Source organism: Cebus imitator, unplaced genomic scaffold, assembly GCF_001604975.1.
Source record: "Cebus imitator isolate Cc_AM_T3 unplaced genomic scaffold, Cebus_imitator-1.0 Scaffold222, whole genome shotgun sequence".
Taxonomy (NCBI): domain Eukaryota; kingdom Metazoa; phylum Chordata; class Mammalia; order Primates; family Cebidae; genus Cebus; species Cebus imitator.
The window spans coordinates 1,696,310-1,711,181 of NW_016107537.1; the positions used below are offsets into that span (position 1 = coordinate 1,696,310).

General features: G+C 36.7%; 1 protein-coding gene across 2 annotated transcripts in view; it reads right to left on the reverse strand.

The window, feature by feature from the left end:
• Positions 1-588: 588 nt before the first annotated feature.
• TMEM87B (transmembrane protein 87B) overlaps positions 589-14,872 on the reverse strand; it is a 68,180-nt gene continuing 53,896 nt past the window's right edge. For both annotated transcript variants that reach the window (XM_017549827.2, XM_017549826.2), the window contains exons 16-19: positions 14,392-14,465; positions 11,647-11,699; positions 5,850-5,880; positions 589-4,182 (exon numbers count right to left, since the gene is read on the reverse strand). In XM_017549827.2, the coding sequence (XP_017405316.1) occupies positions 4,123-4,182; positions 5,850-5,880; positions 11,647-11,699; positions 14,392-14,465 (218 nt within the window). In that variant the 3' untranslated portion in view covers positions 589-4,122. The remainder of the gene's footprint in view (positions 4,183-5,849; positions 5,881-11,646; positions 11,700-14,391; positions 14,466-14,872) is intronic.

Below are 14,872 nucleotides of genomic sequence, written 5' to 3' on the forward strand. Positions count from 1 at the left end.
GGGCGCAGTGGCTCAAGCCTGTAATGCCAGCACTTTGGGAGGCCGAGGTGGGTGGATCACGAGGTCAAGAGGTCGAGACCATCCTGGTCAACATGGTGAAACCCCGTCTCTACTAAAAATACAAAACATTAGCTGGGCATGGTGGCGCATGCCTGTAATCCCAGCTACTCAGGAGGCTGAGGCAGGAGAATTGCCTGAACCCAGGAGGCGGAGGTTGCGGTGAGCTGAGATCGTGCCATTGCACTCCAGCCTGGGTAACAAGAGTGAAACTCCGTCTCAAAAAAGTAAAAAAAAGTTGGAAGATACAATACAATGCATTTTTTTCTGAACCATCAGAGCAAGTTGCTCTACCTTACTTTTACACAGATAAGCATTCACATATGTGCCACTGCATCACAGTTCTTATAAGTATTTTTATTATGAATTCTTCATCATTTAATGGCTGTACAATATCCCATAAAGTAGCTGGTTAAATCATACCTCACTTCTTAACTATGATACTGTTTGTTTCTAATTTTATTTCTACTTCAAATAATGTTATAATAAACACTTTTGTACAGAAACTTTATTCTGTATTTTGAATTTTTAAAAACATCACCAGAATTGACATTATTCAAAGGTTATAAACACATGGTTTAACTTTTCACAAAAACGGAATCAATTATATGACCATCATTAGTAACTGTGCTCATTTCATCAGACTTTGAAAGCAAAGGGATTTTACAAATATACCATAGTAGAAACTTAGGTTAATTTGATTTTTAAAAATATCCCCTATCTTTTGTTTTGCATTTCTTTACTACTGCCGAGGTTGAGCACTTTTTTGTGTTTGATTAGCTGTGCCTCCTCCTTTAAGAATTTTGTTTCTGTCCTACCATCTACTGGAGTTTGTATTTCCTACAGATTTATATAATCTAGAACCAATAGATACGATCAAGAATCAATCATTCAAAATTTCAGAAGATTTTTATTAAAAGAACAAAATATTAAGGCACAAAATACATAAATTTTTCAAACAAAAATCATTCAGTTATGTCTTACATTCAATGAAATTTCTTCCAAATTATAGAACAATTTAACTTTTTAAAATAGAAAAATAAAACTTCTTACACTCCTAAAATTTCTCCCCAAATAAATGAATGTTTTCTTAGTTTTAAAGAAGTTTCTTCATGCTGTACTGAGCTCCAATATTATAATGTACAGTTCCTTACAAATCTAGTTTTGCCACTTATATACATTCAATGTGTTTGACCAGTATGTTAACCAATGTTACACTTCTTCTAAGTATAAGGCTTGGTGCTTTGTACTGTTTATTGCATGCTTTGATCATACAAAGACACAAGTACCAGAACTAGTGATCATAAATCTAACACAGCATCTGTCCAAAATTTAGTCAAGTACAGCCTAGTGCAACAGACTCAAACTTTTTTTTTTAAAAAGGATATATAAATCAAAATGTATATGTACATTTTTCATACTTTGTCTTGACAGTATAGTAGTGTAAACATTGTACTGTAATACAAGGGGAAAGGGTGGCATTTTCTACAGGGTGTGTAAGTTAAAATATTATTTTCTTTACAGGAAAAATATGGGAATATTCTATCATCTCTCAGGCTTAAAAAAATTCACATATTCACCAATTTTTCCTTATTTTTGCAGTAAAACTGCTATCTAAAGCAGATGTTTAAATACTAATCTAAATCATGAAAATTCCCTTTTAAGAAAATTTCACACATCATATTAATCTAATATAAATGGCATAACCAGAACACTTAAGCATTTTGCCTAAAAAAAATCAAACCGGACCCGTATCCTCAGATTCCCTCACTAACAGGGAGACCCATCTTTATTTTTAGCTGGCATGCTAAAAGTAAACTGATTTGAGTGCCTCAGAGGCCCTGATGGCCAGTTTCTGGAAACTTTGTGCAGAAGCAAGGATGATGAGCTGCTCAGTGGCCCTAGGCATAACTTCCCCCAGAGTCCTTCCTGTGAACTATGGCTATGGCACTAGAGTACCCTTCTCATGTATGTGAGGGGCCTAAGAAGGCCCTCCACAGAAATACTCGATCCAGGTCATCAGCCATCAAGAGATGGCACAAATATCACTGAAGGTGACAGATAGCACATGCCCTTCGAGAAACAATATTTGTGATAAGGCTACTAGGAGGGAATTCTGCTTTCTCTGGATGGAAGAAAAGTTTGCAGTGCAGCCTGCAGCTGAGCTACAGAGGTAGCATCAACTATGCTACCAGCTGTAGAAAGACATGTTTTGGCAAACATTACTGCGGTTCTGTCAGAGGCAGTTTCCCTTATCATCATACTCACCATTAACTCCTCACTCCCACTCTACCAGATTTGCAGCTCCTACTGCCTGCAAGCCCAATATTCCACATGTTCAAATTCAACTACAGCCATGTAATAAGTAGGGGGTCATTCTGTCTCAAAACTTGGGGAGTGGGGTATTATTACATAAAAATGTTAATGGACTAAGGGGAGAATATACCAGAACATAAATGCTGGGAACTGCAGTGGATGGGAACCCGTTACTGCAGCAGAAACTGAAATAAGAAATGGAATTCACAATTGTTAAAACTTTTTTTCTCCCTAGGAAGGATATCCCAAAGAAAGGGCATCTTGAAAAGTATGCCTTTCTCAGCAATGTTTGCCAACACTGTTCACTTTCCACATGGTCAGGAGTGAAAACACATTTGCCAATATCTTTCAAGTAATATGACTGCCAGAAATAGATCTTCTTTACTACTCTCTCTGAAATGAGTAAACAAGAAATAAATACAGAAGGTAGGCTTTTGAAAGAAAAAAAAAAATTTGCTTTGTGGCTTCACAGTAAAAAAAATTGGAGGTTATGTTTAAGTGTTTGTGCCAGTTAAAATTTCAATGTTTTCTTAATCAAAATTCTCTGAAGTCATTCTCAATTTACAAGGTTAGAACTCCTTCAAAGAAAAGACATTCAAGACTCTTTAATTACTATTCTAAATGTCCACTAGCCCTGTATCTTTGGTCATGAAAGCAGCAAAACATTCACATTTTCACCGCTACTACATTCAATTGCCTTTCAAGTTTAGAACATTCTACATTTGTAAAAAAGAAATTAAAGCAAAAGTTTTCATATTACACATTACAAATATATGATGTAACAAAATAGGGTATAAAACATGGTTGAAGTTTAAGAAATTAATTATGAAATCAAAAATGATGTAGCATGCAACTAAATATATGTTTTTAATATGAAATGTAATATGCCAACATTATGCAAAAGATACAGTTCTAATTTCCATGAAGTTCACCAGTAATGGGTCTCCCAGTTTGCTGCGTAGGAAGTGCTCTGGGGGAGCCATATGGCCACCACCCGCCCTGGCAGATTCAGCAGCATCACACGTACACATGGCCTGAGTGAGGGACAACGAGGGCAATTCTTTGGTTGTGACCCTCAAGACATCTCACTCTGTGCACTTGTGTTCCCCTGAGCTCAGAGAAGACCTAAGTCCATCATTTGATGCGCATGAGACTCACAAACAACGGCCTTGTGCAGATTTTTAAAAGGGGGGGGAGTTGCAAAAACCTATAAATATGCCTATATTCCAACATTAACCAAGTTTTACTTCATATCGAATCACTTCAGTACAAATGTCAAAGAAAAGTATTATTGCATCTAGTAAACCCAAGACATAAAGACACAGATATACTATAGTCCAGAAGAATCACAATATCTACCTCAAAGGTGACTAGAAAAAAGACCAACATGTTTATTAAAAAACATTTTTCTTTAATCTGGAATTGTCATATGTTCCAGAGAAAAGAGGGAGAACCCTAACCCACATGTCTGCCACCTGTCCGCTAAGAGGCATCTGTGCAGATCTTTATCATAATACTTTCCTTAGGTTATTTCCAAATCCAATTTAATAGACATTCAACTGACACTCAAGAGTCAACTTTAAAAGGATTGCAGAACCCTCCTGCCACCTGTATTCTTCATTTTGACACACAGACTTCCAAGATAACACAATAAAAACTTGCTATGCAATATCAAAACAAAGCTCACTTTCAGTCTTGATGAAGGATAGTCCTTCATGCTTAACTACATTTCACTTATATGGGTTCTAATCACATTATCTTTTCTGAAGAGAACATTTTTTCAGCCATTTCAGATCTGGTCATGATTTCCTGAAGAAAAAAAAAAAAAAAAAGATACATATCAACATGTTGATGCTGCTTCCAGAACCCTAACAAAAAATTTCTAATCTTTCAACAGCTGCATTTAGGGGAACTAAATATATTCTACAATATATACATGGAAATATCAGGTACAGAAAATAAAAGGCAAAGTACAGTGGCTCATGCCTATAATCCCAACACTTTGAGAGACTGAGACTGGAGGATTGCTTGAGGCAAGGCGTTTGACACCAGCCTGGGAAACATAATGAGATCCCATCCGTATAAAAATTTAAAAATTAAAACCACATAATTCATACTCTCCAATAATGCATAGTCAGTTATCTGCTTCTACACATTTCCTGCTAGCTAGAAAACATGTCAGGTTCAGAATCTCCACTGAGAGGCAGGAATGGAGTTAAAATGTTGTGTTTTTATAAATTTTATTTGTTTTATTTTTAAGACAGAGTCCCTCTGTCACCAGGCTAGAGTGTGGTGGTGTGTTCTAGATTCACTGCAACCTTTGACTCCCTGGTTCAAGTGATTCTCCTGCCTCAGCCTCCTGAGTAGCTGAAATTACAGGTTGGTGCCACCACGCCCAGCTAATTTTTTGTATTTTTTGTATTTTTTTTTTTAAATTAGAGAGGAGGTTTCACCATGTTGGCCAGGAAGGTCTTGATTTCCTGACCTCGTGATCCACCCACCTCGGCCTCCCAAAGTGCTGGGATTACAGGCGTGAGCCACCACACCCGGCTACTAAAATGGATTTCTTAGGCCTAGCTCATCTAGAGATTTGTCTCACTTTACTAAATTAATGTATTTTTGAAATTACAGATGATTTACTAATACTTTACAGAAAGATATAATACTTGTAATACTCTACAGGAAGATGTAGCATAAAATTACTTTTAAGAGGGCATTTAAATTACTTTTAATGTACATGCTACATCTTTCTGTAGAGTTATAAATCTTGAAGTTTAACTGTTTTGCAGCAAGACCTTCTCAAACCCTCCCATCCCAGTATAGTCAAATTAACAGAGTGATGCCAAAATCATTTCCCTTTTCTTTCAACGAATAGAGCTCTGGCTCCTCTTATGTGCTACAGCCACCATACAAGTGACTATTCAGCTACCACTAACTTCCCTCCACCCTTCCTTTGCGAAAGTTAATGTTCCATGTATCCAGCCTTTAATTCTTACACTTCAGATTTCTTCCTGCCTTGTACCACAACTCAATGTCCAAGTGATCCACAGCTAATTTTTTTTTCCCAAAAACTTTCCTAACTCCACATCCTCTATCCAAATTTCCAGCTTAGTAAATGAAAATGAGATAGAAACTTTAATACCTCAGCAAAATATCTACAAGTATCAGAGGTTAACTTAGACAAACTGCCAACTTAAAATCTTTTAAACTCTTATCTATATACAAGATTTTAGAAAATCACAGAATCAAGATCTCATAAAATAATCCTTCATTTCTTCCATACCAATAAATATTTATCTTGTTCTTGTTTGAAATGAGGACTTTATCCATAAAGCCTTTAAACTTTACCCACAAATCAATTCATAGCATCTTTCTGTCTACTCAATTTATAATAATCATAAAAAGTAGTTTTCAGAACTTCTTTCTGAAATACATCTCCACTTTGTGAAAATATAATATGCAAAAATATATTTTACCTCATCTGAATCCACTAATACTGGAAGAGCTCTGAAATAAAAGGAAAAAAAAAGGTGATAATGTTGTTCACAGTAAGGTAAGTGTATCCACAAAAGCTGAATATAGGCACATGCCATGACCCATGAATTCTCACTCCTGGATAGCCAGAAGTGACAGAAGGGAGCACCCAGGCTCACAGACTGACATGGAGGAGAGTTTTCACAGCAGTGCTGTTCTCAATAGCACTAAACTGAAAATAACCCCAATGGGTAAATTATGGGTTATTCAGACAATGGAATAGTATGCAGCAAAGCAAATGGATACCTATTGAGGGATAAAATTTTAGAAACTGACACAAGTAATCTACAGTTGTAGACTTCAGGACAGCAGAACCTTTGGGAAAGCAGATTCTTGATTTGAAAGGGAAATGGGAAATGGGCTTTTCAGGGCACTAGCATTATTCTATTCTTTGATCTGGGTGAGGATTATACAAATGTGTTCATCCAAAAATTTTATTGCGGACTTAACCCATTTATGAATAAACACATTATGAAAGGTGGTATTTACAGAATCCAGCATTTGTTTAACTTCTGTGTCATTATGACCACTGCCTGGATGTCTGCCAGCAAAGGTTTCCAGAGAGAGAGTTATATAACAGAACTTTTGCTCCGCAAAGATAATATAAAAAGAAAACATGAATATATAAAAATGTTAAGTAACTTTAATCTAGCCTCAATGTGACAGAGGTCTGAGGGAGGACAGCCTGAAGGAAAAGTCCAAGTGCCAAAGTTTTGCCATGAAAGTGCAATGCACAACTCCAGAGGATGCCACCTACAGTGCGGTCCGTGGTGAAGCCAGGAGGGCCAGGAGACTGACTAGCGTGAGGAAGGAGCCAAGGCAGACTGGAATAATACGATTAAAAAAATCTGGGGGAGAAGACGGCATTAGGGGAGAGATGAACCCTAGAGGTCCGGAAGACAATCTGCTGCATGCTTGGCACCTTGTTTAGAGGAAACACTAGCAATATCAACAACGGTCCCTGCTGTGACATCAATGACTACTTAAAACTTATTAGGAACGATTCAGTGCATTAAAGAGAGAGATAAGCTATGCTAATCTCACCTTCATGGGTTGTCGAAGATGAGGAAATTCACAGTGAATATCATACCAATATCTCATAATACATGATATCATATGATTATTCATGATCTGTTTAAAATATCCTATGACTTATAAAATTTTCGTTCCATTTCCACAATTATATAAGGGGAAGGCTTTTCTCTGTGTTTGAAGTCTAAGTACTAAACTTGCTATGTAACTCGTACATTAATTTTGGATAACATTGGGCTACACTTCTTGTGTTAAAGTTTTCAGAAGTGGAGAAGCAAAGGTTCCTAAAAACCTGAAATTTTGGAAATTATTCTTGGATTATACAGCTCTAATCATTTCATATAAATGGTTCATGAAGACATCAAATAAGACAGTTTAATCTTCTATATTTTAAAGGATTTTTTGTAACCAGGAAGACATTTCTATCTACAGAAAAAAACAGTAGAGAATAGTGCCTTTCTCACATATAAAGAGAACTACCTAGAAGCCTCACTGGTTTCCACCAAGAAGCGGTAGCACAGTAGGAGGTAAGCCTGCTTAAATAATTTCCTTCTAAAATGCTTAGTTATGAGTTTCCAAATCTGGAAAATAATGGTGGCCACCTAATTTGAATCTCTCCATATATTCTTGCTCAAAAAACCATAAAATTACTAAGGATTGCAAACAAAACCACAAAAGACACATGCCTTCAGCGTTACCAGGAAACACCACAAACTTGAGATTATATGTTAATAGAGAAATAAATGTCAAATCCCAACAGATTCCTTGCTGTTACTGCAAGCTCATGGGTACAGAGAGTAGGAAAAGAGAGGGTTGAGAGGCTATGGGGAAAAATAGTAGAGGGGTGGTGGGAAGACTGACAAGCATAGACAAAAATCAATCCCTGCAGAAAAGCCAACACTCAGTGTCAACAGACTGTATAAAACCAGTGACTTGGAGGTTCACAGCACCTGCTACATCGAAAGGGCTCAATTCGAGTGGGACAAAAAGTAGCAGCCTTGAATGATCATTGTTTTCAGGAAAGGATCACATATAAAAAAGAGGAATATTCCTTGGAGATGTGATAGTGTAGTACATTTTAAAGAGGCAGTAAAAAGGGGGAGGGAAGGTCTGCAGAAATAACAGACAGACAAAACACCACCAACCTCCCCTACTCCATACTCCTCCATACCATCAACATTATCCATAAAAGAAACAGTTCATGCCCACTGATGGAAAAAGGCACTCAAACCAGGAACCTTCATAAAATCTCTCAGAATGGGAAAACCAAAATAAACTCCATATAATACTGCGGAAAAGAAAAAGAAGGAAAATGAAAATCAAAATATCTTACAGTAGAAGAAAACTATAATTATAACACACAATACTCCAGATTAAATACAATAACTTAAAAAGAACATTTGGCAATATTAAAAACATTCTACAATAAGGAATCTAAAAGCCAAGGGCAGAAGTAGATAAAAACAAAGCACAAAGAAATTCAGAGTCAATCATACTCAGAAAAATAATTAAGGAAAAAGACAAAAATTATTCCAGTGATTGAGAACATTACAAGGTACTCAAGGGAGAATAATTCAAAAGAAATCTTATATGTGGCAGGAAAACAACAAAGAAAATGAAATAAAGAAAGAAGGAAAAAAGGAACATACAGAAAGTGATTGCAATAGAAGAGAGCAAGAAAAGGTGGACAGAAAAGGTCAGATGATTCCTTCCACAAAAAATACTGACAAAACCTGTACAAAAATATCAAAAATAAGTAGCTGGCCAGGTAGAGTGGCTCATGCCTGTAATCCTAGCACTTTGGGAGGCCTAGGTGGGTGGATCACCTGAAGTCAGGAGTTTGAGGCCAGTCTGGCCAACATGGTGAAACCCCATCTCTACTAAAAATACAAAATTAGCCAGGTGTGGTGTCATGCACCTGTAATCTCAGCTACCAGGGAGGCTGAGGCAAGGGAATTGCTGGAACCTGGGAGGCAGAGGCTGCAGTGAGCCAAGATTGCACCACTGCCTTGTACTCCAGCCTGGGCGACAAAAGCGAGAGACTGTCTCAAAAAAATGTTTTAAAAAGTAGCGAAGGCACTGGAAAATGACCAAGGGACATGGATCTGAGAAGCCCAACAAATTCCAGAAAGAATAGACAAAAAGATGACCTAGGTATGTCATAGACTCACTGCAGAAAGCCAAATATAAAGGAAAAATCAGAAAAACAGCAAAAGATAAATGCCACATCACACACATGAAAACAATACAATTAATGACTATTTTCTCCTCAAAAACAATAAAAGCCAGAAGATATTAAAATGACATGTTGGAAGTGTTCAAACAAAAGTCAATCAAGATTTCTATATCCAGCAAAACTATCCTTTAAAAAGGAAGGCAAATGGCTGGGTGCTGTGGTTCATGCCTGTAATCCTAGCACTTTGGGAGGCCGAGGCAGGTGGATCACCTGAGATCAGGAGTTCAAGACCAGCCTGGCCAACATGGCGAAACCCCGTCTCTACTAAAAATATAAAAATTAGCTGGGTGTGGTGGTGCATGTCTGTAATCCCAGCTACTTGGGAGGCTGAGGAAGGAGAAGTGCTTAAACCCAGGAGGTAGACGTTGCAGTGATCTGAGACTGCGCCACTGCACTCCAGCCTATGAGACGGGAGCAAGATTCCATCTCAAAAAAAAAAAGGAAGGCAAAGTAAATACATTTTCATATAAATAAAATTGAGAGAACTTGTTGTTAGCAGACCTATCCTATAAGAAATACTAAAGAAAGACCTTAGCTCATATATAAAGGAAAGAAAAAAGAAACAGTAAATATATGGGTAAATATAAAAAAAAATACATCCCTATCTTCCTTTTCTGACTGCTAAAAGTATAATAGTGTATTGTAAGTTTCATAATGAATAGGCAGTTCTTACTTTGCATAGACTATTTATACCTGAATTTCAGTTACCACAGTTTAAATAACACCAGTTCCCCCAACAAGACACTTTGAATTTCAGTTACTCATAAGTACAATGACATAACACTTCATAGTCACTAAGAGCTAAAATCAAAAAGGTGGACAATAACAAGTGTTAACAAAAAATGTGGAGAAGTTGGAACCCTCATATATTGCTGATAGGATTATAAAATAATACAGCTTCTTTGGAAAACAGCTTGGCACTTCCTCAAAGTGTTGGAGTTACCATATGATCTAGCAATTCCACTTTAGGTATACAACCAAGAGAAATGAAAATATATGCCCACACATACCTAGAATCATCATATTCATAATGATGAAAACTAAAGATAAAGAGAAAATCCTGAAGGCAGCCAATTCCCCCACCTTTCCCACCTCACCAAAAAAACTCCAACCCACACAAACAAAATCCATATAACACGTGAAGGAATAAGATAAGAACTAAAGCAGACATCTTTCTGAAACTATGAAAGCCAGAAGACATTCAAGTGACCAACCCTTTAAGTGTTGAAAGAAAAAAAAAAAAGTCAACAAAGAATTGTATTCTCACAAAAATTATCTTCAATAAAGGTGAAACAAAGACTTTTTCAAACAAACAAAAATCTGACAGATTTACTACCATCATACCTATACTATAAGAATTAGAAAGGTAAAGGAAATTATTCAGGAAAAGGAGTATCATACTACACAGAAACTATCTAAACAGAAACCAGATGGGGGCCAGGAAGGGAAAGACCAATATGTGAAAATGTTATCATACTTGGCTATTCTATTTCTTCACTATGGAAACAATTATCTGGAATTTGTGTCTCAAACAGGACATAGATAAAGAGGATCCTGAATAGCTCAAAGTTTCCAGAGAAGATTCCTATGCTCATGTTTTTCCTCCAAAACCATCCCCACAATACGTGGTGCTGTGGTTACCTTTAAAGAGAAAGTTTACGTATGTTTGATGTTTTCTGTGATAGAAAAAAAAAAATTAAGGCCAGGCACAGTGGCTCATGCCTGTAATCCCAGCAGTTTGGGAGGCCAAGGCATGCAGATCACGAGGTCAGGAGATTGAGACCAACCTGACAAACACGATGAAACCCCATCTCTACAAAAAAAAAAAAAAAAAAAAAAAAAAAAAAAAAAAAAAAAAAAAAAAAAAAAAAAAAAGAAGAAGAAGAAGAAGAAGAAAGAAAGAAAGAAAAAAATGAAATGATCATAACTGCAGATCAGAAAAAGCTAGAGTTGGTTATAGGCCACTAGTTTTTGTTGGTTTTTTTTTTTGAGACGGAGTCTTGCTCTGTCGCCAGGCTGGAGTTCAGTGGTGTGATCTCAGCTCACTACAATCTCCACCTTCCAGGTTCAAGCAATTCTCCTGCCTCAGCCTCCCAAGTAGCTGGGACTACAGGCACATACCATCACGCCCAGCTAATTTTTGTATTTTTAGTAGAGACAGGGTTTCACCATGTTGGCCAGGATGGTCTCGATCTCTTGACCTCATGATCCACCCGCCTCGGCCTCCCAAAGTGCTGGGTGTGAGCCACTGCGCCTAGGCAGGACACTAGTTTTAAATGGTTGCTGTACAGTGAAAAATGAAACAAGCCAGGGTTTTTCTTTGTAGTTCTGTAAGGGCCATTTACTGGTGATAGGGGCTTACCCGAAAATACGAAGTGTGAGGTTTGAAAAGCACATAACGAAGGATGAGAATGATCCCTTTTAAACTAAAGCCTAAAATTTATAATCAAACTGTAACAGAAGATACTTACACATCCGTGAATGAAGAGGGAATATTTTCTTCCACCCACTTCAAATCTTCATCCTGTAGAAATATTTATATTTAGCATTTGCTTAATATCACCTGATAGCAGAATTTTTTAAACAGAATGTATGTAAAATTTGAGTGTTTAAATGAAAATACTTGACATTCTTTTAGTTTCTACATATGTCCTAAGAAGTTGGCACTCATGCCATACAGAAATTATGCCAGTGTTTTCTTACACACGCAAACAAAAATTGGATTTCAGATTTTTACACTTCTTCTTGGTTTTAGTTAGATGCATGAAGTGTTACTTTTTTATCCTGAGAAATCACAGTAAAAACATAAAGTTCATTCCTAAGACAGAAAATAGCAAGGATATTGAATTTTTGCTATGCCACACTCATTATGCTTCCTAATTTGTTCAAGTTCTTATATGTGAGTTGATAACTTTTTTTTTTTAAGATAATACAAATATTCTTTTTTCTTTTTCTTTCTTTCCTTTTGAGACAGAGTCTGACTCTGTTGCCCAGGCTGGAGTGCAGTGGTGCAATCTTGGCTCACTGCAACCTCTGCCTCCCAGGTTCTGCCTCAGCCTCCTGAGTAGCTGGAATTACAGGCACACACCACCACACCCAGCTAATTTTTGTATTTTTAGTAGAAACAGAGTTTCACCATGTTGTCCAGGCTGGTCTCAAACTCCTGAGCTCAAGTGATCCACTGGCTCAGCCTCCCAAAGTGCTGGGATTACAGGCATGAGCCACTGTGCCTGACCTCAAATATTCTAACTTTAGAAAAGACTATTTATTTTTATCACTTGTATTTATGCTCATCTCCCTATAGGAGGCAAGAAAAGTAGAGCAGGTCAGCTGAGGTATCTATCTGTCTATCTGTCTTTACCTATCTAACTATCTATCTATCTATCCATCCATCCATCTATCCATCTATCCAATCTATCCACCCCTCCAACCTATTTTATCTATTCTGTTTATCCTCTGCCTAATCTATCTTATCTATCTATCCATATATCTTATCTATCTAATCTATTTAACCTCTTATCTATTTTTTTTAAAGTTATTTTATTTATTTATTTATTTTTAAGATGGGGTTTCACCATGTTGGTCAGGCTGGTCTTGAACTCCCGACCTCAGGTGATCCGCCTGCCTTGGCCTCCAAAGTGCTTGGATTACAGGCGTGAGCCACCATGCCCAGCCCTCTTATCTATTTTTAACAGAAAACTTGCTTATAGTTATTTCACTAGGGAAAGAAAATAAAAGGTATACTGAATGTTTTGGTTGATAATATAAATAAACCTTTATTATCTACACGGATACATGGAATGGTCTGGTTCTAGTATTAATTACATTTTGCTAATCTAGAGAGAAACAAGCAACTGAGCCAGCATTAACAGGAACTCCCATTCTCTGAGTGGGTCTTAGGTAGAAATAAGTCAGTGAGATACAAGGCCCCCAGCTTATGCTTAAGAGCTAATTATACTTACTTTAGAGAAATGAAAAAGTATTCCCTTGACATGTTTGAAAATACTAAGCTTTAAAATAAACTCACATATATACATAGAATAAAAGAAAAACACTTAACAAATTGAAGGTATAACAGATCTAACACTAAATAATTGAAAGTATTATAATTTTTAAGAATTTAAATTACTATAAAACTACACAAATAACAGACTTTTAAAAATTATATCATAAGCCGGGCACGGTGGCTCAAGCCTGTAAACCCAGCACTTTGGGAGGCCGAGGCGGGTGGATCACAAGGTCAAGAGATCGACACCATCCTGGTCAACACGGTGAAAAGCCATCTCTACTAAAAATACAAAACATCATCTGGGCATGGTGGCGCATGCCTGTAATCCCAGCTACTCAGGAGGTTGAGGCAGGAGAATTGCCTGAACCCAGGAGGCGGAGGTTGCGGTGAGCCGAGATCGCGCCATTGCACTCCAGCCTGGGTAACAAGAGCAAAATTCCCTCTCAAAAAAAAAAAAAAAAAAAATTATATCATCAAAAATAAAAATTAGAGAATTTGCCAAATTGAACAGATAAAACATATTTTCACATATCTATCCTGTCAGAACTCACACAGGCATACATTTTTACATAGTATTAATCACAGCACATATAGTTGTAAGAAAGTACAAAAGTGTATGATAGACATTTCCATTTTATATCATCGCCTTCAAAAACATTTTTATGCAGAAAATATTATTTAGCTTATCTCTGCCCAATGTTTTACAATTTTCTTCAAGCTTCCCACTTCAAAAAAAATCTGTTAATTTTGGTAACTGTGTAGGTAACACATACAGTTCTTTACCAACAGGTAACAAATGTTATTTAAAATGGCTTCAAAAATCACATTCATATGCTGAAAAGTTAACACAAGCTTTTATTGGAACAAAGCTTTCCAATCTTGTTGTTGCAGATAAACAACCTATGGAATCTTTTTGAAAAGCAGATTCCGATTCAGGAGCACCTGGGGTAGGCCCGAGACTCTGCATCTCTAATAAGTTCCCAGATGACGCTCATGCTGCTGGCCTAGGAACAGCAGGTGAGAAATGAGATCTACAACGAAGATATTTCAGTTATGGACAACCAGGATTGCTACTTAGCAACACTAATTTTTATAATAACAAAAACCTTAGTAAAAACTGTTCTTCTGAGAGTCGACGAATATGACACTCATACAGCTCTCTAAAGTAGTGAAGACTAAGATTGTACTAAATATATACTATACTCACAAAGTTATCAGAAGTGGCAGGCTTAACTGCTCCATTGGAAACCGATTTTGAGGCTCTTAACTTTATTCCTTCGGCTACAAGAGACATAAACATATATATAAAATCATAAAATAATATTTTCCTTTAGAAATTTAATAACCTAATAAGAAAAAAATTACCTTTTTTTTAAATGGAAGGTTAATAGTGGAAACTTTAGGCAGATGCAGAACTTACCATTTGGAAATGTAGAAAAGATAAATGAAAAAAGTTCACAGATTTTTGACAACTGTTTGTCAGAACCACCAGGATTTTCAAGTTTCTTGTTTGAATCCTAGTTTTAGAGGAGTTTAAACAAACTCCTCTAAAAGTAAACATGCACACATATTTCCTTAACTGTAATTATTTTAAAGTTTATGGACTTAAAAATCTTCAGAATTCACGGTATATTCAAGAACAAAACACATCTTTGGGTGTGCTTTACATCCCTGATGCACAAATTTTG